The sequence below is a fragment of the Oncorhynchus gorbuscha genome, linkage group LG09 (genome assembly GCF_021184085.1).
Source record: "Oncorhynchus gorbuscha isolate QuinsamMale2020 ecotype Even-year linkage group LG09, OgorEven_v1.0, whole genome shotgun sequence".
Taxonomy (NCBI): domain Eukaryota; kingdom Metazoa; phylum Chordata; class Actinopteri; order Salmoniformes; family Salmonidae; genus Oncorhynchus; species Oncorhynchus gorbuscha.
In genome coordinates, this window is record NC_060181.1 from 59730092 (window position 1) to 59752916 (window position 22825).

A 22825-nucleotide genomic window follows, 5' to 3' on the forward strand; every position below is an offset into this window, starting at 1 on the left:
ACATCCACCATAAACCTCCAGATAACACATCCTATGTCACACCACATTGGCACTCACAGTATAAAGAGAACATATAAAGGACACAAGGACACAAGACAAAGTCCAACGTAAATAGGGACAAAGCTAAACGCGGTTTGTGTGTTGGTCTTACCAACACATCTCTTGCCATCAGCCTGAAGGTCGTAGCCCATGCGACACCTGCAGCGGTAGCCCAGCCCTTGATTGTCTGACCTGTGGCTTAGAATACAGATCTGCTCACAGCCGCCCATGGCTGCCCCGCAAGGGTTCGACACTGTAAACACAACACAACGTGCACACGCTCAGTCACTGACAGAACATACAGAGGTGGGACAGATCAGAGTATTTATAACAGTGACATGCTTACCATTTGGTTGTCTTAGTTGGTGTACCACCTGCACTCCATGTGGGGTCTGAGATGTAGTGTAGACCACCTGAGGGTTAGTGTCACCGAACTTGTTGGCTTTCATCACGGCCATCTTGGTCCAGTCAGTGAAATACACAATGTGCTCAAACATACTGATGCCAAAGGGATGAGGAATCACAGCACCTCCATGAACCACTGTTTTCCTGAAAGGGGGATTATAAAACAAGGCTATATCCATCCCATTTTGACAGAGATCTGCATTGTTTTCCGTTCTTACATATGGTCTTCAGACATTTGGCCAAACAACATCTGATTTGAGCTCTTTCGTAGGGAATATATCTGGTATGCTTACCTATGAAGCCCATCATATGTGGTGGTTTCAATATAGTCGTAGCGGCTATCAACCCAGTAGACCCGCTTGGCATCAATATCCAGTGTGATCCCTGCTGGCCAGCCCAATTTAGTCCTGATGATCCCATAGCGATTGGTGCCATCCATGTATGCCCGCTCCAAACCCGGCTCTCCATTCACAGAGTCCCAGTCTGAGAAGAACAGGAACCTGTGAAGAAATGTATTTTGGTTTAGTTAGGTACAGGTCACCAGTACAGTACGTTGATATGTACTGGATGCAATATAGAACATTGGTAAACTGGATTTCAAGCAGTGAAAGTGATTCATCCCTATAGCCATAAAATGACCTGGTAGTCTTAAACAAATCTACTTTGAAACAAAAGTACACACCTCACACACATGGTTATGGTCTTAAAAAAGAAGACACCTGTAGCATGTCAGATATACATTTGAAATCTATTATATTTTGAGTTTGCATCCCAATATTACACTTTATGTACAGTTGTAGTCAGAAGTTTACATGCACTTTGCAAAAGTTTACAAAACTTGTTTTTCAACCAATCCACAAATTTCTTGTTAACACACTATAGTTTTGGCAAGTCCATTAGGACATCTACTATGTGCATGACACAAGTAATTTTTCCAACAACTGTTTACAGACAGATTATTTCACTTATAATTCACTGTATCACAATTCCAGTGGATCAGAAGTTTACATACACTAAGTTGGCTGTGCCTTCAAACAGCTTGGAAAATTCCAGAAAATGATGTCATGGCTTCAGAAGATTCTGATAGGCTAATTGACATCATTTGAGTCAATTGGAGGTGTACCTGTGGATGTATTTCAAGGCCTACCTTCAAACTCAGTGCCTCTTTGCTTGACATCATGGGAAAATCTAAAGAAATCAGCCAAGACTTCAGAAAAAAATTAAGACCTCCACAAGTCTGGTTCATCCTTGGGAGCAATTTCCAAACGCCTGAAGGTAGCATGTTCATCTGTTCAATAGTACGCAAGTATGAACACCATGGGACCACGCAACCGTCATACCGCTCAGGAAGGAGACGCGTTCTGTTTCCTAGAGATGAACGTACTTTGGTGCAAAAAGTGAAAATCAATCCCAGAACAACAGCAAAGGACCTTGTGAAGATGCTGGAGGAAGCAGGTACAAAAGTATCTATATCCACAGTAAAACGAGTCCTAGATTAACATAACCTGAAAGGCTGCTCAGCAAGGAAGAAGCCACTGCTCCAAAACCACCATAAAAAAGCCAGACTACGGTATGCAACTGCACATGGGGACAAAGATCGCAACTTTTTGGAGAAATGTCCTCTGGTCTGATGAAACAAAAATAGAACTGTTTGGCCATAATAACCATCCTTATGTTTGGAGGAAAAAGGGGGAGGCTTACAAGCCGAAGAACACCATGCCAACCACAAAGCACTGGGGTGACAGCATCATGTTGTGGGGGTGCTTTGCTGCAGAAGGGACTGGTGCACTTTACAAAATAGATGGCATCATGAGGAAAGAAAATTATGTGGATATATCAAAACAGCATCTCAAGACATCAGTCAGTAAATGAAAGCTTGGTCATAAATGGGTCTTCTAAATGGACAATGACCCCAAGCAACATGGCTTAAGGACAACAAAGTCAAGGTATTGAAGTGGTCATCACAAAGCCTGACCTCAGTCCCATAGAAAATGTGTGGGCAGAACTGAAAAAGCATGTGCGAGCAAGGAGGCCTACAAACCTGATTCAGTTACACAAGCTCTGCCAGGATGAATGGGCCAAAATTCACCCAACTTATTGTGGGAAGCTTGTGGAAAGCTACCCGAAACATTTAACCCAAGTTAAACAATTTAAAGGCAATGCTACCAAATACTAATTGAGTATTTAAACCTCTGACCCACTGGGAATGTGATGAAAGAATTAAAAGCTGAAATAAATAATTCTCTCTACTATTATTCTGGCATTTAACATTCTTAAAATAAAGTGGTGATCATAACTGACCTAAGACAGGGACTTTTTACTTGGATTAAATGTTAGGAATTGTGAAAAACTGAGTTTAAATGTATTTGGCTAAAATGTACGTAAACTTCCGACTTCAACTGTATATCACAAAAAGTGAAATATGACAAAACTGCTGGACATAGAAACACAGAATTTTTGGCGGCTTTAAAACAATTATGTTTATTAATTATGAAATTACGAAAAATATTACTAACATTTCACACGAGGCCACTAGTTTGACTGCAGGAAAGGCCTACCAAAAGGTGAGACATAAGCAGATTTTCATTTTTAATTGAATCTGAAACAGATACTGTATATCCTCTACCGTCTTTGTCTCTGGGTCTACAGGTGGGCCAGCGCTAAATCCCACCAAGGTAGAACAAGTGTCTACATTTATTATCACTTACTAGTTTACCTGGAGCCACTTGGCCCAGTCTCCCCGCTCGAGCAGTACTATTGGATTACAATGAGGCTCATCACTTTTAATACTGCTCACTAATCCCACAGGACAATCTTCTAATCTCTCACCCATATTACTTCCTACCGGTGCAGCATGAGAGAGAATCGGCGAGATAGAGGGATGGAGGGATGGAGGATGGGGAGGTCTCCTCTACTCACCCCACAGTTGGGTCCACGGCCAGCCCTCTGGGGTTTCCCAGATTCTCTGCGATCAGCGTCACCCGGTTACTCCCGTTAAAATCCACCATGTCAATCCGGTTGACGCTTGCCTCCACCATATACAGTTTATTGTTCACCCAGTCCACAGCCAGGTTCTCAGGGTAGTCAACTGATACATTTAAAACCACCTGCATATTGGAACCGTTCATACTCACCGAAAAAACCTGCCCACAAAAGAAAGGATTGTTTTTAAGAGATTAGCCCTTTTGGTGGTTATAGCTCCAGAAAGACATGGAGAAATAACAGGGATGGGATATGTCACCACAATACCCATAAAATTAGAAGGAAATTACTATTATTAAGGCTGGGTTTTGGTTGCTTGTCTGACTTCCATCTTGTCTGTCTAGTAGCATTCTAGTAGCATTCTAGTAGCATTCTAGTAGCATTCTAGTAGCATATCTGGCATTACTCATCTCGTATGTGTATACTGTTTTCTATACTATTCTACGGTATCTCATTCACTTAATAATGTTTACATATCATACATTACTAATCGCGTATGTATATACTGTTCTCTATACTATTCTACAGTATCTCATTCACTTAATGATGCTTACATATCATACATTACTCATCGCGTATGTATATACTGTTTTCTATACTATTCTACAGTATCTCATTCACTTAATAATGCTTACAAATCATACATTACTCATCGCGTATGTATATACTGTTCTCTATACTATTCTACAGTATCTCATTCACCTAATGATGCTTACATATCATACATTACTCATCGCGTATGTTTTTACCGACATCGCTCGTCCATATGTATATAGTCTTAATTCATTCCTACTTAGATTTGTGTGTATTGGGTATATATTGTGTAATTTGTTAGATATTACTTGTTAGATATTTCAGGGAAGTTAGGAGCCAATATACACAGGCAGTTAGGAAAGGCAGTTAGGGAAGCAAAGGCTATCTTTTTCAAACAGAAATTTGCATTCTGTAGCACAAACTCCCAAAAGTTCTGGGACACTTTAAAGTCCATGGGGAATAAGAGCACCTCCTCCCAGCTGCCCACTGCACTGAGGCTAGGAAACACTGTTATCACCGATAAATCTACGATAATATATATATATTTTTTAATGTTACCCCTTTTTTCACCCCAATTTCGTGGTATCCAATTGGTAGTAGATACAGTCTTGTTTCATCGCTGCAACTCCCGTAGGGACTCAGGAGAGACGAAGGTCGGGAGCCATGCGTCCTCTGAAACACAACCCAACTAAGCTGCACTGCTTCTTGACACAATGCACATCCAACCCGGAAGCCAGCCGCACCAATGTGTCGGAGGAAACACCGTACACCTGGCGACCTGGTCAGCGTGCACTGGACCCTGCCCACCACAGGAGTCGCTAGTGAGCGATGAGACAAGGATATCCCTGCCGATAACCCTCCCCTGCGATGCAGTGCCTTAGACCACTGTGCCACCCGGGAGGCCGATAATCGAGAATTTCAACAAGCATTTTTCTACGGCTGGCAATGCTTTCCACCTGGTTACCCCTACCCAGGTCAACAGCTCTGCACCCCCCACAGCAACTTGCCCAAGCCTCCCCCATTTCTCCTTCACCCCTACAAATCAGCCGGGCTAGACAATCTCGACCCTCTCTTTCTAAAATAATCTAACGCAATTGTTGCAACCCCTATTACTGTTCAACCTTTCTTTTGCATCGTCTGAGATCCCAAAACATTGGAAAGCTACCGCGGTCATCCCCCTCTACAAAGGGGGAGACACTCTAGACCCAAACTGTTACAGACCTATATCTATCCTACCCTGCCTTTCTAAAGTCTTCGAAAGACAAGTTAACAAACAGATCACCGACCATTTTGAATCCCACCGTACCTTCTTCGCTATGCGATCTGGTTTCCGAGCTGGTCATAGGTGCACCTCAGCCACGCTCAAGGTCCTAAACGATATCATAACCGCCATCGATAAAAGACAACACTGTGGAGCCGTCTTCATCGACCAAGCCAAAGCTTTCAACTCTGTCAATCACCACATTCTTATCGGCAGACTCAACAGCCTTGGTTTCATAAATGACTGCCTCGCCTGGTTCACCAACTACTTCTCAGAAAGAGTTCAGTGTATCAAATCAGAGGGCCTGTTATCCGGACCTCTGGCAGTCTCTATGGGGGTGCCACAGGGCTCAATTCTCAGGCCGACTATTTTCCCTGTATACATCAATGATGTCGCTCTTGCTGCTGGTGATTCTCTGATTCACATCTACTCAGACGATGCCATTCTGTATAATTCTGGCCCTTCTTTGGACACTGTGTTAACAAACCTCCAGACGAGCTTCAATGCCATACAACACTCCTTCCATGGCCTCCAACTTCTAAATGCAAGGAAAACTAAATGCATGCTCTTCAACCGATCACTGCCCGCACCCTCCCGCCCATCTAGCATCACTACTCTGGACGGTTCTGACTTAGAATATGTGGACAACTACAAATACCTAGGTGTCTGGGTAGACTGTAAACTCTCCTTCCAGACTCACATCAAGCATCTCCAATCCAAAGTGAAATCTGGACTTGTCTTCCATTTCACAACAAAGCATCCATCACTCATGCTGCCATGCTTTACATACCCTTGTAAAACTGACTATCCTACAGATCCTTGAATTCGGAGATGTCATTTACAAAATAGCTTCCAACACTCGACTCAGCAAATTGGATGCAGTCTATTACAGTGCCATCCGTTTTGTCACCAAAGCACCATATACTACCCACCACTGCGACCTGGTATGCTCTCGTTGGCTGGCCATCGCTTCATATCCGTCGCCAAACCTACTGGCTCTAGGTCATCTATAAGTCTTTGCTAGGTATAGCCCCGCCTTATCTCAGCTCACTGGTCACCATAGCAGCACCCACCCATAGCACGTGCTCCAGCAGGTATATTTCACTGGTCACCCCCAAAGCCAACTCCTGCTTTGGCCGCCTTTCCTTCCAGGTCTCTGCTGCCAATGACTGGAACGAATTGCAAAAATCACTGAAGCTGGAGACTCTAGCTTACAGATAGATCATTGCACCTGTACATAGTCCATCTGTAAATAGCACACCCAACTACCTCATCCCCATATTGTTATTTTTTGTTTTGCTCCATTGCACCCCAGTATCTCTACTTGCACATTCATCTTCTGCACATCTATCACTCCAGTGTTTTTGCTCAATTGTAATTATTTCGCCACTATGGCCTATTTATTGCCTTACCTCCCTAATCTTATTACATTTGCACGCACTGTATATAGATTTTTCTATTGTGTTATTGACTGTACGTTTGTTTATCCCATGTGTAACTCTGTGTTGTTTGTCGCACTGGTTTGCTTTATCTTGGCCAGGTCGCAGTTGTAAATGGGAACTTGTTCTCAACTGGCCTACCTGGTTAAATAAAGGTGAAATAAAATAAAAATAAATAAAAATATATTACTGCACTGTTGGAGCTAGAAGCACAAGCATTTTGCTACACCTGCAATAACATCTGCTAATTTTTTATTTAACCTTTATTTAACTAGGCAAGTCAGTTAAGAACAAATTCTTATTAAATTCTTGATTTGATTGATTTGATTTGGGGGTGGCAGGTAGCCTAATGGTGAGTGGTGCTGGTCTGGTATTATTCTGAAACCTCTACCCTACCGATTCAAAGATGGCACCAGTTTCTCAAGGCTTGAAACCTTGGCACCTAGGAAAGGATAGTGCTCTTTTCAGCTCTGGCTCATTTGAAATGAGATCCAGACATCTAAAAAGCAGGATTTGTTTGACCTGTTTAAAGAGAAACTGAAGATGTGGAAGTAGCCTACTAGTTTGATCTCCCCAGTTTGTTCACATGCCCTGTTTGTGGTCGCCCCGCCCCCCACCCCACACACACACTTTAAATCAGCTGTCATTCTGCCATGGAGGTAGCTGATCTACACAGATACCCCGCTCCTGGTACGTTTCTGCTTTTCAGCCTCATGGCTGGGGTTCAAACCATACAGAAGCCAAGAGACTGAACAAAGCCCTTTGAGCTGGCCAAAGAATGCATATAACAGGTTGGACATGGTGAAAACAAATACTATACGATCACTTTGAAAATAAGAAAGTTTGAAGAAAGTACACAGAGCTATGTAAACATTGTACAAGTATATCAGACTGTATCAGCTTTCCTGATTAGATATTTTACTACTTCCCCTTCATTATGACCCAGTCATTTTGGAGCCATTAGGTCTGCCTGATGGTACAGTATTAACAGTGGTGGTATTGTCATGTTTTGTCATATATTGTCTTGTCATTATGCTTTCCCTTCTGTTCGTTTCCCCCTGCTGGTCTTATTAGGTTCGTTCCCTCTTTCTATCCCTCTCTCTCCCCCTCCCTCTCTCACTCTCTCGCTCTCTCTTTCTCTCTATCGTTCCGTTCCTGCTCCCAGCTGTTCCTATTCCCCTAATCAATCATTTAGTCTTCCCACACCTGTTCCCGATCCTTTCCCTGATTAGAGTCCCTATTTCTTCCTTTGTTTTCCGTTCCTGTCCTGTCGGATCCTTGTATGTATTGGTCACCGTGCTGTGTTTGTGTATCGCCCAGTCGAGCCATCTGTCAAAGCTCATAGAAGAGAGCTCGCGTTAACTGTGTCTCCCTCTCTCCGATGACTCAGGTACTCTCTATTGAAAATAGCTCATCAGTGGTTCTGAAGAAAGTACAGAGCTGGATCTTGTCAAACAAGTATTCCTCTCAGACAGTCTTCATGTATCAGCTATGGCAGTCCTCTCCCCAGTATAGAAACACTACCTTTAACCTCACTGTATCTGGTAACCATAGTGAGACCATTTCTTTTTTGATTTTTTGTTCACCTTTTACACCTGTTGTTTTGGGTCATCCCTGGCTAGTGTGTCATAATCTACTGTCCTTCCCTCTTCATTATGTACCAACTCCCTTCCTCCTCACCGGTCGTATGAGTCATTTATCCTTGTTGCACCTGATGTCACTAAACAGGTTGAGGTTGACGCGTCGGGTGGGCGTGGAGCCAGTTTGCCTTTTCCTTTTTTTTCCGATGGATCTATGATTTCCTCCGTTGCCGCCAGTGTTCCTCCCTCGAGAGCGCCAGGAGGCGCTCGGTGAGTGGGGGGTACTGTCAAACAGTGGTGCTGTGTTTGTGTATCTTAAGAGATCTGTCAAAGTATTCCCTCTCCTCTGGGGGGGTGTTTTTTGATTGTATTTACTTTTCTGGTTCTGTACAACTCAAGGATTTCCTCAAACAATGTATTTCTATCTTGTGGACTGTAACTATGGTCTACTGTACAGGTAATTATAGTGATGCACTAATTCCTTTAACAGGGCCAGAGAAACCATTCATGATGGGGATTGGATGAAGTATTGGAGTATTCAAAGACCAGTATTACCTTGTTCTGAATAGTATCTGTCCAAAAGACTCTTTTGAGTTGGAAGTGGAAGTCCACCCCGACAACGACGCCTCTGTTCCGGGAATGGACCAGGGTGCGAGAGCTGTGCCCATGGATGTCACCAATCAGCAGGTCTCGGCCATTGGAGAAGATCAGCGAGGGTACTCCAGCTACCGACAGTAGACAAGGCAATCAGTAAGACAACAATATCAGACATTTCCTAATCTCTGGTTAGAAGCATTTATTTTTAGACTTTACCTAAATAATGAGTCATGATTTTACACAGGAGTGGAAGAGATAGTGAATAAAAAACTATACATTTTAGTCAGTCAGCTTCGATACCTGATTCAAATCTAAATCTATGTTAGAACCTTTTTTATTTTCATTTAATCCATTTGATGTCATGTTTAGGAACCCATATGGCCAAGATAATTTGATTTGTACTACTAACAGAGAGAATATCTCCTTGCTGCTAGCCTCATGATCAAAGGCAGAGGGGTCTGTCTCTTGGTCAATAGTCATTCACTGGTCCACAGAAGCAAACGACTGGCTAAAACAACACTCGGTGCGCAACAATGCACCAGAAAGCAGAGCAGGCTGGCAGGGGCTGGCAGATAGGAGGCTGGGCTGAGGGGCTGAAGGTTTTGGGACTGGAGGATTGGGCTTAATATGTTGAAGCTCAACCACGGCCACTCACTTGAGACGTTTGCGCTGCAGTATCGGTGCTGCTCTAGGAAATAGCCCTCTCGACAGCTGCAGCGATGGGTTCCCATCCTGTCTTCACAGAACTGATCGCAGACACCCCACATCGTACAGTCATCAAAGTCTTCACCCAAGAACAAAATTATAAAAAATTGAATGAGTCAAAAGCACACATCCCATATTCTACCTCCGGTAGCCTGAGTTTCCAGTTCTTTCAATGTCAATGAGTGAATGGATCAGTATTCACCGATACAAGAGCGGATGTTGTTATTGTTGACAATGTATCCAGAAGGACATGAGCAGGTTCCTCCCTCGGGGGATGCATGACATCGATGCTCACAGCTCAGTGAGGCACACCTCCAGATACCTGACAACCACAGACAGACACACATTACTCCCAATGGCACTTTTCAAAATAGAGGTTAGTGTGTGTGTGTGTGTGTGTGTGTGTGTGTGTGTGTGTGTGTGTGTGTGTGTGTGTGTGTGTGTGTGTGTGTGTGTGTGTGTGTGTGTGTGTGTGTGTGTGTGTGTGTGTGTGTGTGTGTGTGTGTGTGTGTGTGTGTGCGTGCGCGTGCGTGCATGTTATACTGGTTGTATTGTTACTGACTGCAATTGCGTCCAGCAGTGGTGCTGGTCTCATCCTCTCCATCTGGACATTGGGCTTTCCCATCACACAGTTGGTCCATGGGGATACACAGGCCTGAGGACGGACAGGGCCATTCTCCAGGATAGCACTCACGTGGTATGGCATCTACAGAGAATACAAAGTCATCTTCACTGCCTTTGACCACACCAGAGACAATAGAGAGCAAAAACAGGAGGGAACCAGGGTTGTACACATGCCACATTCGTGCTTTGCGAAAACAGCAACAGTGTGTGAGGTATGCATTGAAGACAGCAGACTTATCTTCATAGGAATTCACGGGCTGAACTCAAGGGCACTGTGACTCAAATCAAATCAAATCAAATCAAACTTAATTGTCTGGGAAAACACTGTCACTTTAAATCACTGGGGGGGGGGGGGAGTATCGAGGGGGTCACATGGGGGCTCGGAAGGTTCTGCAGCCCATCCTCTAAAAACACACTTCAGAGCAGTGTGGAGGAATTCTAAAGCTCTTTGGAGGGCTGAGCCATCTTGTGCCACAAAGAGGCATTTGAATACCACACTTCAAGGTGCACAAGCAGAGCGCATAGCCAATACCAACCATGGAGACCAGAGGTGAATCAGGTTCATACACAACGGCGTTTCTCACTCATTAAAGTGTGCTTCCACTGAACCTGCATACTGTTTCCTTTTCATGGCTCTGTGTCCAATATTAGAAATGTGTCAAGAGAGATTTGACCAAAGGGACTAGCATCAGGAAGGGGAGGTGGAACTCTGTAGCATCCATACCACAGCCTTTCTCATCTGCATTGTCTTCACAGTCGTCTTCTCCATCACAAAGCCAGACTTGGTGAATACAGCGACCACTGGGGCACGTGAAGTAGCTCCCTCTGCAAGCGGGATAGGCTACATGGAGCGAGGGTGAGAGAGAGAGAGCGAGAGAGAGAGAGAGAGAGAGAGAGAGAGAGAGAGAGAGAGAGAGAGAGCACATAGAAAAGGTCAGATTAAGTCCAGGTTAGGGGGAGAATCTATCTGGGGAGTTAAGATAAGAGCTACAGACTCAAGGTTTTCAGATAGCAGCAATGGTGCAAGGAGGGTAGAGGTACGCACTGCAGTTCTGTTCGTCACTCCTGTCTCCACAGTCGTCGTCGTGGTCACAGACGTAGCGTTGAGGGACACACTCTCCGTTGCCACATTGGAACAGGCCACTGCTGCAGTGCTGTGCTGTAGAAAGCAGACACAAAACCCCTTCAGCAACTGACTGTATTTATAAGTTCTTCATCTCAACCCTGCTGCTCAGGTAGAGGGTCTGGCTGAATGCGTGATCATGTGTCACGGCCAGAAGTAGACACTTACTGCAGTTGGACTCGTCTGACGCGTCACGGCAGTCCACGACCTGGTCACAGCGCTGAGTCTGGTTATAACAGGCACCGTTGGCACACCTCAGTTCTGTACACTCAGGGTAGTCTAAGAAGGAAATGAACATGCCAGAACAGGCCAATCATACTAGACTGACATAGAACAAAACCATCTGTGGAATGTTTAAGGAATATAAGGAATCAGCATCAATTCCCAAAACAAATCATTTGTTCAAAGAGGTGTATAACCCTTTCCCCTGTCAAACGTCAAATGTCTTAAACATGTCTCAAATGTCAAACGTCAAATGTTTTAAATGTCAGTCGTCTTAAACATTCCTATATAAAGTTCTCATGTACTCAAGCATTAATGAACTTCTTAGGGCTAGGCCCCTTTTTTCTCAATTTCCGCCTGAACGACGTGCCCAAAGTAAACTGCCTGTAGCTCAGGCCCTGAGGCCAGGATATGCATATAATTAGTACCATTGGAAAGAAAATACTTTGAAGTTTGTAGAAATGTTCAAATAATGGAGGAGAATATAACACAATAGATATGGTAGGAGAAAATCCTATTATAAAATAGCTCCCTTGATGCAATTCCTATGGCTTCCACAGGGTGTCAGCAGTCTGTGTTCAAGGTTTCAGGCGTGTAACTTCAAAAACGAATAAGAAATAACCGTTTTTATAAGAGGACACAGTCTTGGAAATCTGTGTTTTTGTGCACCATGACGAAGTTGTGCACCTGCTAAAATCGGTTTCCTATTGAACATACTTCTTACTGAAAGAAATATTATAGTTTGATTACATTTTAGGGTGTCTGAGGAATAAATAGAAACGTATTTTGACTTGTTGAAACAAAGTTTAGGGGTAGATTTTCGGATTCCTTTCTCTGCAAATTGAACGAGTGGATTACTCAAATCGATGGCGCCAACTAAACAGACTTTTTGGGATATAGAAAAGGATTTTATCTAACAAAACGACACTACATGTTATAGCTGGGACACTTTGGATGACAAATCATAGGAAGATTTTCAAAAATTAAGTGAATATTTCATCTTTATATGTGAATGTATGAAACCTGTGCCAGTGGAAAAATATTTTGATGTGCGGGGCCGTCCTCAAACAATCACATGGCATGTTTTCGCTGTAATAGCTACTGTAAATCAGACAGTGCAGTTAGATTAACAAGAATTTAAGCTTTCATACGATATAAGACTTATACCTAAATGTTTCAAATCCATAATAACTATTAGAATTTATTTGAATTACGCAACCTCCAGTTTCACCGGAAACTGTCCCTCTAGCGGGACACCGATCGTTTAAGAAGTTTTACACCCTTGCAATTTGCTAAATGTAACAGTCCGCTGCTAGCAGATCATTATTTTAGCAGCTCTAACCCTGTTTTAATCTAATTAACAGTAGAAGGGCCCAACCCTATTGAACCACCTGGTTACATGTGAAATATAATATACCCTTGGCTGCTCCCCCATGAAATTATGGTGGCAATTTACCTCTGAAATATAAAGCTGTGTACGGAATTATGTACACCCGCAAACAAGAAAAAATGCTAAAAGCTAATGGGAGGATAAAACAGTTACTGTAAGTTTTCTATTAGCACCACAAACAACCTTGGCATTGTTTCTGACATTGGGAAATTACCAAAGTGTGAGTCTAACATGTCGGCACAATAATGGAATAGCAGCTGACTTCAGCTTGACTAATCCACCAAGGAATCTGCAATCAACCTCTGACAACAAGAAGCATATTGTGGCCATTCTGTCAGTCAGCGAGCCTATTAATTTTACAAATTGATTAAAATGCCAGAGGATCCAGAGGCAAGAAGGTAAGTAAAGCCACATCGGGGGACTTACGGCAGTCTGTCTCATCAGCCCCGTCGGAGCAGTCGGTCAGCCGGTCACACCTGTACTCCCCTGGGATGCAGGCCCCATTGGTGCAGCTGAACTGCTCACTGGAGCATATCCTACTAGCTGCAGAGAGATTGAGGAGCAACTTAACCACAAGTGCAACAGTTCTCTACATTGTAATTACCTTTGTCATAGAGTCCTGTGTTTACAATTTGTGACATCTTTCACATCGGTGAAAATGTATTGAAATATTGCATGTATGGCTGCCAATGGAACTGGTTCCCATGTTTTTATTGATGATGTGACTGCTAACAAGAACAGCAGGATGAATTCTGAAGTTTTTAGGGCTATATTATCTGCTCACATTTAGCCAAGTGCTTCAAAACTCGCTTCACAGTGCAGATGGACAATGACCTGAAGCATACTGCGAAAGCAACCCAATACTTTTTTTAAGGCAAAGAAGAGAACGTTCTGCAATGGCCAAGTCAATCACCTGACCTGAATCCAATTGAGCATGCATTTCAATTGCTGAAGGCAAAACTGAAGGCAAAATGCCCAAAGAACAAGCAGGAACTGAAGACAGCTGCAGTAAAGTCCTGGCAGAGCATCACCAGGGAAGAAACCCAGCATCTGGTGATGACTATGGGTTCCAGACTTCAGGCAGTCATTGACTGCAAAGGATTTGCAACCAAGTAATAAAACTCCCAATTTAATTTATGATTGTTAGTTTGTCCAATTACTTTTGAGACCCTAAAATTAGAGGGCTATGGAATTCCTACACGGTTCATACAATCATTTTGACAAAACCCTTAAATTAAAGATGAAAGTCTACACTTAAAGCACATCTTGATTGTTTTCCTTTCAAATCTATTGTGGTGGCAAACCGAGCCAAAATTATGCAAATTGTGTCACTGTCCAAATAGGTCTAAGTAAGATAATGCCAGATGATTCTTACACACAAAAAAAAACATTATTACTACTAAAGTTCTCTTCATTCCATATTTTGGACCAAACTTTTTTGTAATACCTTCAGTCCCCAGGTGCATAATTCTCCATTCTCTTAATCAGTTGATCATGATCATGTGTATTTTTTAATTAGGTCAGAAATGTGAAAACATTTTCTGCTCTTATTTTCCCTCTCTACAACTTCCTATGAATAATTGGAACTCTTTGTGTCTCTTATGAAAACATCTAAACAGTGTTAAGTGTGTTTTGGAATGTCTCTTATTGATGAAGCATGCTGGTAACAGCATTGAGATGACCTGGAGATGAGCGTGCCAGCCATCCTCCAGACAGTTATACAACCCTCAGCACACTCATCCCAAGCCTCCTTTTGATGTTCTCACTGAGTGGCATCTGAGGAGATAAGGTACCACCACTCTACCTTCCCTGACGTTTTCCAGGAGATATCGACTGAGGCAGCATAGTTCAGTGGCAGAGCGTTCTGTCAGACCCATCTGAATTGGAATGTGCATTTCTGATTGTTTCTCTCTGACATGATTTGAGGCACATGCTGTTCCTTGTCAGAAATGTAATTGGAACACATAGTGGTACCAGGTGGTACCGCAACCCTTAAACCCAAATTCTTTGCTAAAGGAGATGCAAGGTGGTGGTTGGTGGTGTATGTCTGTGGTTGGTGGTCTACAGTGTCTTTTCGACTGCCTTTAAACACACTCCCTGGTTGGTCAAATATGTGCTGAAGAGAAAGGTTTTACACCTCAGTTGCAAAACAAACTGAAGACATGGAAATAGAAACAAACAACACTGTGAGAAATAAAATCAGTATTACAAATGGAATGACATTGATTTCTAATCTTTGAATCTAACACTGCCATCCCACCAATCAAATGATACACAAAACACTTAATAAGAAAAAAACATTACATTTCCAAATTTGGACAATAAGATTTTTTGAAAACAATTCATGAACAATTTTCACATAATATAAATGTGTCAATGGGGATATCCATTGATCATTATGTAAAACATAACGTATTAATACATGGATTGTAACTTCTACAACATAGGTGAAATTGCCACAGAGGATGAGGGAATATATCCCCCCCCAATATACAGAACAGTATATTGGGGGGGATAGGTGCCACGATTCGTCCCCCACGATAATTGATTTAAAATAATACAAAAAAACTTAAATATGTTTTGGTTGGTCACCCCCAGGAGGTCTGGGGGGCCCCCATATAGTATATGAACACGTCATAAGTTATGGCAAAATGTGTAGAATTGCAGAATATTTGATTTAAACTGCGAAATGATCTCTCAGCCGCATGTCAAAATGTGTAGGATAGTAGGACATTAGCTTTAAAATGACTAAATGTTCTTTCGTCCTCATGACAACATTTTAAGAATAGGATGAGATGAGCTATAAAACAGTACATTTTTATTTCTGTCCCATGGCAAAATGTCTAGAATTGTAGGTAGGAAATTCAATTTAAATTTTTTCTTTCAGCCTCTTGACAAAATGTTTAGAATATCATTACAAAACTGCTAATTTTTCACTCTGCCCCATGGAAAAAAAAAAAACTTGAAGTAGGTGCCACGGTGCCCCAAATGCGTTAGTCTGGCCCTGTTGGGATGCAATGCATCACCTCCGCTCAGCCGCACTGTCTATTAGTGCCCCTCCCCCACTCATTTTGGTCAGTGTCCCCCCCATTCTCATTGGGTCATAGTGCTGTCAGTTTGGCTCAGATTTAAGAGGAAGTGTGTGAAGTACATTCGTTCTGGTTTCCCAATTGGCTGGAATATATTGGGGGGCTGCTCCATCGAGTTCAAAACGTTGCTTGCTCTGACCCGGCACCCCTGGCAGGCTAAAATGAATCCACCAAAACACTACCACAGTACCACGTTGGCATCTGCATTTCTGCCATCAGAAGAAAACTTTTAGAATGACGAGTGGATGCTGACCGATCACGGTCGGGAGACTCGGGAGTCAGGATCAACATTCAACACCACAAGTGTCAGGCTTTGTCCATGGTATGTTCACACTCTTACTATATCTACATCATAATAATTCAACTCAGTCTTCATATTTTGTGTCTTCTTAATATTTGCCTATTTGATGACTTATCTTTCCACTTATCCTTCCACCTTTACTGTGTTTTCAAAATACCACTCAACATACCCCTCAACAGAGGCAAAATACGTCATGTCAAACTGTGTAGATTGGAGGAAATACGTTTTAAAATGCTAAATAAAATGACGGGGGAGGACCCCCGGTCCCCCCGTCTACTGTTTGTCCCCCCCCCCATATCTACACCACAATGTCGTCCTTGTCCTAAAAGCAAATATGCCTGTAATCAGGTATTTTCATTGCACCAACTAGCTGTACCATCACCAATCAGCATGTGCACTGGGTTTCTATTACCGCAACCTTTCATGAAGTGCTTCTCTCCCACCACAGCTATCGGCCAATTACTTCAAATTCCAAAGGCATATGAGCACATTACATGATAAGGACTTGCAAAAGATGAAGACACTGGTCAATTTCAGACAAAAATGAACCAACGTGATTAATATACCTACCGGACAATTTTGTAACAGAATAAGAATATTCAATCCCACCACACCATCATGCTAAAAATAAGGCACTCATCCTACTGAGCATTAGTATGATGTCGTCTTTTGATCTTGTGCTGATAAGTTGAAATCTTTCAGGAAACTCCTGCCAACGCCCTTTTCTTCTTCTCGTTTAAAATAAAGATCAACTGACAAAGCCTTGGTTGCACAGGTTCTGATGATATGAATCCTTTGGTAGGACATTGACACCAGAAGCTATTCAAGGCCAAAGTGGTATCGTTGGACACTGATATTATGATTCTGCCTACTTATTATAGAACAAGTCGGGCAAAGCATTAACCTCTGACAGGTGAAAAAAGAACACTTACAATATACGACCGCTACTGAACCAAATGCCAAAAGCCAAAGGAAATGCTCCTTCCTTTTCAAACAGTCATAACGATTTGTAATGAATTGACTTGAAAAATCTCAGCCCATTCAGTTGGCACATTTTGTGTAAGCAGACAGTTTATTATAGGCGAGTCAGTAGTTAATCATCTCTTTTATGTAATGGGCACTTCAAAGATGGATCACTTCCACTTGAGTTGTGGGGTCATGGCTGTGCTACTGCACTAAAAGCCTTGTGAGGCTTCTCATATCATAAGGTTTTGTCTCAGAATAATTAGCCGACACCACCAAACGTCTTTTAAACTACACCGGCCAAATGGGCTTCATATTTAACTCCTTCAGCAGCCAATTGGGAAGCAAGCCTTTTTCCTGCTCAGTTTACTAATGATAAAATTGCTCCCCCATTAGCTCAAAGGGTGCCTTTGTTGCAAGGCAATGATCCCGAAGGTTTCAGCATCATCTGTAACATGGCAGGTAAGACAAACGGTGCATACAAGTATCGGAGCGGCACAGTGACACCACTGAAAGACATTTGGGTTTATCTCTGTACCCCTGAACAGACAGTTAGTAGTCTCATGCACCATGCCATTACGATCATTATACTCCGAATATGTAACATTTTTCGATATACGGTAGATATCAGAAGAAAACCATGGGTGTATTGACAACTACAAGGATACTACTGAAAATAGTGATTCATTTTGTCAAAAATGTCAAAAAACCATGATCACTCGTTGCTTGACCCAGAAGTAGGATTACATGTGTCAATGTCCACCAGCTAATCAACAAAACAACAACAAAAATATTTAAAGAGTGAAAATATAATAAATAGGCATCACTGGACTTCAAGTTCAGAGAAAGGACACTCCTAAGAGAGGAAGGACACTCCTAAGACTTCCGAGCAACAATGGGGACGGTCATAATCCCTGTATGCTATACATTAGGTTAACAGCTTTCAACAACCTTCGCCAAATGGAAACCAATCTTCTGAGTCCTTCAAATGAAACCAGTGTTTCCTGACAGTATCAGTTCTGGGAAAGGTGACTGGCAGACTAAAGTGGACTTTTCAATGAATGTGAGCTGCTCTTACATTCAGCCACAGTCTTTTTTTAAAGTCATCGAAGTAACTACAGCTTTCCTTCAGGAATAAATTGATAAATTGATTTTTAAAAGCCTAAATGTAATAACAATGGTCAAAATAGAGGCTATTAAGAGAAAGTTAAGAGAAAAGTGGCCAATATGATGCAAATATACTATAAGGAATCTGTTGTCTAAGGATTGGCACTTTTTTGTTAGTGTCTTTGTTTTGACTGTTTTGTTTAGTTTGGTGTTGTTTTCTTTTTGTTAATCTCTCTGACCATGTCTTTTCTAATTAGCCATCTTAAACCCACAGCAGGTGAGAACCCCACACCATCCACAGTGAAAAATAGCCTTACTACTGCCAAACAAAGAGGAGCAGCAGAGGAATTTTCATTAGAACGATGCCTCCCAATGCCTCAGACCCCACTGTGAAATCACAATGGAACAATGGAAGAGCCAGCAGGGCTGAAACCTCATAACTGGAAATGTCAACACGCCAAAGGGACTATGGAGATCGATATCAGAATGCAGAATACAGAATAGCTTCCTACAAAACAAACTAAACCCCACCCCACAAACCCCTTCCCCAAAACATCTCTTTCCAATCATGTCGGGCCCCTGAAACAAGGTGTAGCCTCTTTCATCACTACCGCCTTGTTTTGGTACGTCCCCTCGAACTTTCTGAATGTGCGTCCAGAAAACGGCTGGCAGCGTGGAGCGCTGGATCCGTCCGTCCTGTGAGAGTGAAGTGCTGCTGCTGCATTTCATATGGAAATCAATGCAATAGAATGCAGTCAACTGCTGAACAACTAACTTTGGCTCTTACTGCCTCACACAAAACAGAGAAAAGCCCAAGGGAGTTTGGCAGTGGCATAGGTCCAAAAGGAGGCGAGAAATAGTGTGTGAGGAATGAAGCTGTACTTTGTCGATTTTCTTTTTATGTGTTAAGCTACATTTTACTAGAAATATATAGGAAGCAGCAGAAATTTAGACGTTACATTGCATTACTGCGGGAGGTCAAATGTTTGGGTTCACTGCCTCTGACAGACTGTCACTCAACACAACATGAGCATTGGGTTAGCCTAAACATTGCACCCTATGCATCACATAATAGTCTGGGACCTGGGTTGAGAGCGCTGTATAATGAGAAAGGATTAGTCCTTCATTTAAGCCAACTGTGCTAACTTCTGTTCCCAACTTCTGTTCCCTAATAGAGCGTTACCGTTGTCCAAGGATTTAGGCCTAAACCGGAAAAGGGCACAGCATGTGTGAGGTTTAGTATGCACATGCTGGCCAGGTTTTTTTTTGCCCCATGTGAAATTTCAACATCAACCCACAAGTGTTTTTTGTTGTGACATGCTGTAGCACAAATAAACAAAAATAGGTTCAACTCAATTATTGAGAGAAACAAACTGAAAACACCTATTTGAGATAGTAGGAAATGCTAATAAGACAAGCCCAACTCCCATTGTACTATACAACATGTGTACCACTGACACAGAACATCTTGTTGATCCTGGTTTACTTTGTATCCATTTTTTTCTAAATCAATCACGCATGTTTCTCATAAGCCCCTGAATGACCAAGGCTGTTTGTGAGACTGAAAGACACCCAATATTCATACAATTAACCAGCAAAAACATGTTTTCAACAGCACAATCTGCATGCTAGCAAAAGATGGTCAACTAGCCATGACGGAGGTTATTCAACCACAAAGTCCAGGTCCTTTGTTACCCATTACTGTAACATTAAATCGCCCTACAAGTGTGTCACATTATCCATTATGCTGACACACACATTTTACAACACTTTCAAAGCCTCTTGATAATGAGCAACAAAAGATTGTCTGTCACACATTAAAAGATCATCAAGCTGACCCAACAGAAATTAGGCTCAATGGATTAGCGAAAGTAACCTGTCCTCCTGCACCAAAGCCCTTTTAGTAATTTCCTCTCAAACATGCTGAATGAATATGGACTCAATCAACCATTCCTGCCTCACATTTCCAAGGAGCTCAACAGGTGCCACGATGCAAACTGCAAAAGATGCAGGAAGTGCATGATGCTCTGTTGCTTGTCATGGAAATGCACGATTGAAATAGATGACTTTGATTACCTGTAAACTTGAATGATTTTTTAAACCTATGAGGACACAAATCGTTGGTACATCATCATTTGTAAGGGACAAACCTGCTAATTATTAACTTGACAATGCTGACAAAGCCCTGATTTCATTCAATATTATAATTAATTCTGACCAAGACTGCTCAGATCCTTAGCTTGCACATATTGTGTACTACAAAATGCCACTGGATCATATAAATTGCTACATTTGATAAAAATATTTGTGGCTTTTTTCATGTATTTTGTGTTACTTTCTTATTTTGTAGTGTCTTGGAATGTAGACTATATAGGCCTAACTCAACAGCTGGTAAAAATGAAGAACAAACATAGTCTATTTAGCCTGGGATGTCTACGTGTGAGGTTGCAAGAACATTCCCCTTGTTGTTTACATGCCCTCTTTTTCCCGTTGTTCGTTAGGTAGAAATGGTCGCTTTCATGCAGCAGCAGCTGCAGCGTAATTAGTTGCTTGATTCACACTAAGGAGCTTACATACTCAGGGTTGAGCAAAAAGAAAGTAGATTACAATTTCAGCAGTGTAGGCCTAGGGTATAACTAGGCCTACAAGAAAAACACAAGAGTATTTCAGATATATCAAGCCGGGTATATTACTCGTTTCTACAAAATTTGAAAGAAAATGGGCTCTTAAATTACAGCTATGTCATTTAGTTATCATTTTTATGGGTTGCGCACTAGGCAAGCTGTTGAGTTCCTCTTAGTATTTGTACCAGTAGCTATAGTCCACACAGATTGTCAGCAAATCACATGTCCGCGTCTGTTACCTAGCAACGGAAAAGCTCAGGCAAAAGTTATCCAAGAACTTCAAATCTGTCTGAGGGAGGCTTTTTGCGCAATACAAGCTTTAATAATGCTTTAGAGTAAAATAGTTTTGTTAAAGAATTAAAATATTGTAAACTATATTAATAAATTCTGTATTTATTGGCTTCCACAAAAAAAATATTTGTAGGGCTGGGAAAAGAACTGACTAAAGAGTTTGTAGATTTGTCACAATTTGATTTTGTTTTTAAAGAAATTGCACATAACTTTTTATTATAGGCCTACAAAGTGCCCAACAATTCCAATAGGCCACGCATTGCACACACATGGCTAACTTGCATGGCTTGTTGTTCTGATAGATAGGCAAACAATAATCTTGTTGACAGCCATATTAGATTGTTTGCCTATCAACATTTTAGTTAAATCATGTCCTCAAAAAACAGTCCCCTTTAACTACAAATCAGCCACACTACCGCATAGATGTTATTGTCTAGGCAACAAGTGGTTGACATTTCCTTTTCGAAGGCAAATATACAGAAACCTATCATAGCAGGTTCACAATAAAGGCTGTGTTTAAATGAGTTTAGGAGACTCTTACCTTGTGAATGACAGCGAAAAGTACACAAAATTAATAGAATAAGAAGTTTTGCAAGCACTGCTCTCCACATTCTGATGATGGGTCCCGGCTGTTCTGTCCAGCTCCTCATGAAGCCGGGCAGATGGAGGTGCTCTAGGGACTGGGATGCTGCTGCTTGCCTCTCTCTTTCTTGTCCCGCTAGTTGACAAAAAGGGGCGTGTACAAAGCCAGATACCGTCACTCCCCCAACCCCTGCCCTCCGGATAAATCCCTTATTAAACCGCGCGTCCTGGAATCTGCATCATTTCTCTGACCTGACTGTCTCATCTGCGCGTGATTTCACATTGAGTTGTCCATCAGACAGCTGATAGGTATTGTCAACATTAGTAAAATATTAAAGCAGCATTGTGTTGTTTCATTGTCTAACCAATTACTCTCGAAGTAAATCAAATTAACATAGATTAGCCTAAAAATAGCCTATTCACAAATTCCTAGCGGCAATCTGTTTTTTTTTTAAATGGAAGTATTAAGACCTAGGGCCTAAATATGTATTTATTTACTGTTTATTTACTTTTTACTTTTATTTCGTAGTCTATTAATTAACTCAGCAAGCAAACAAACATGTTGCTCCTCTTTTACTAGGCTTTTGTATCTGATAGGTTTGATCCACATATGATATTTCACACCCAGTGAGTGATGTCAAAAATGTTTAAAAAAAACATTTTTGTCATAAGAGTTAAATAGATTAATCAATTATAGGCTACATTGTTGCCACATTTGGTAGGAGGCCGCATGTGTTATTCTTTGTTCTAACCAAAGGGGACTCAAAGTTATTCAGCTTCAGGGTGACGTTGGTGTGTTGGTACGGGGTCAAGGCTCAGTTACATGAGGGGCAGGATAAACATTCAATGCCGGGATCATAAGAAATGGCAAAAATCTGTCAAATAATAAGACATCAATGAATCAATAATTAATAGGCCTGTAAATTGGTTCACTATTTAATGCTGTGCATTATAACCAATTAATCAC

At 41.8% G+C, this 22825-nt stretch overlaps 1 protein-coding gene across 2 annotated transcripts in view; it reads right to left on the minus strand.

Moving 5' to 3' along the window:
* Positions 1–21974, minus strand: part of LOC124043847 (low-density lipoprotein receptor-related protein 2-like) — a 59161-nt gene extending 37187 nt beyond the window's left edge. For both annotated transcript variants that reach the window (XM_046362906.1, XM_046362904.1), the window contains exons 1-13: positions 21818–21974; positions 13328–13444; positions 11458–11568; positions 11212–11325; positions 10891–11007; positions 10105–10248; positions 9745–9864; positions 9493–9621; positions 8796–8965; positions 3364–3587; positions 738–944; positions 386–588; positions 152–292 (exon numbers count right to left, since the gene is read on the minus strand). In XM_046362906.1, coding sequence (XP_046218862.1) covers positions 152–292; positions 386–588; positions 738–944; positions 3364–3587; positions 8796–8965; positions 9493–9621; positions 9745–9864; positions 10105–10248; positions 10891–11007; positions 11212–11325; positions 11458–11568; positions 13328–13444; positions 21818–21926 — 1906 coding nt within the window. In that variant the 5' untranslated portion in view covers positions 21927–21974. The remainder of the gene's footprint in view (positions 1–151; positions 293–385; positions 589–737; positions 945–3363; positions 3588–8795; positions 8966–9492; positions 9622–9744; positions 9865–10104; positions 10249–10890; positions 11008–11211; positions 11326–11457; positions 11569–13327; positions 13445–21817) is intronic.
* Positions 21975–22825: the final 851 nt, after the last annotated feature.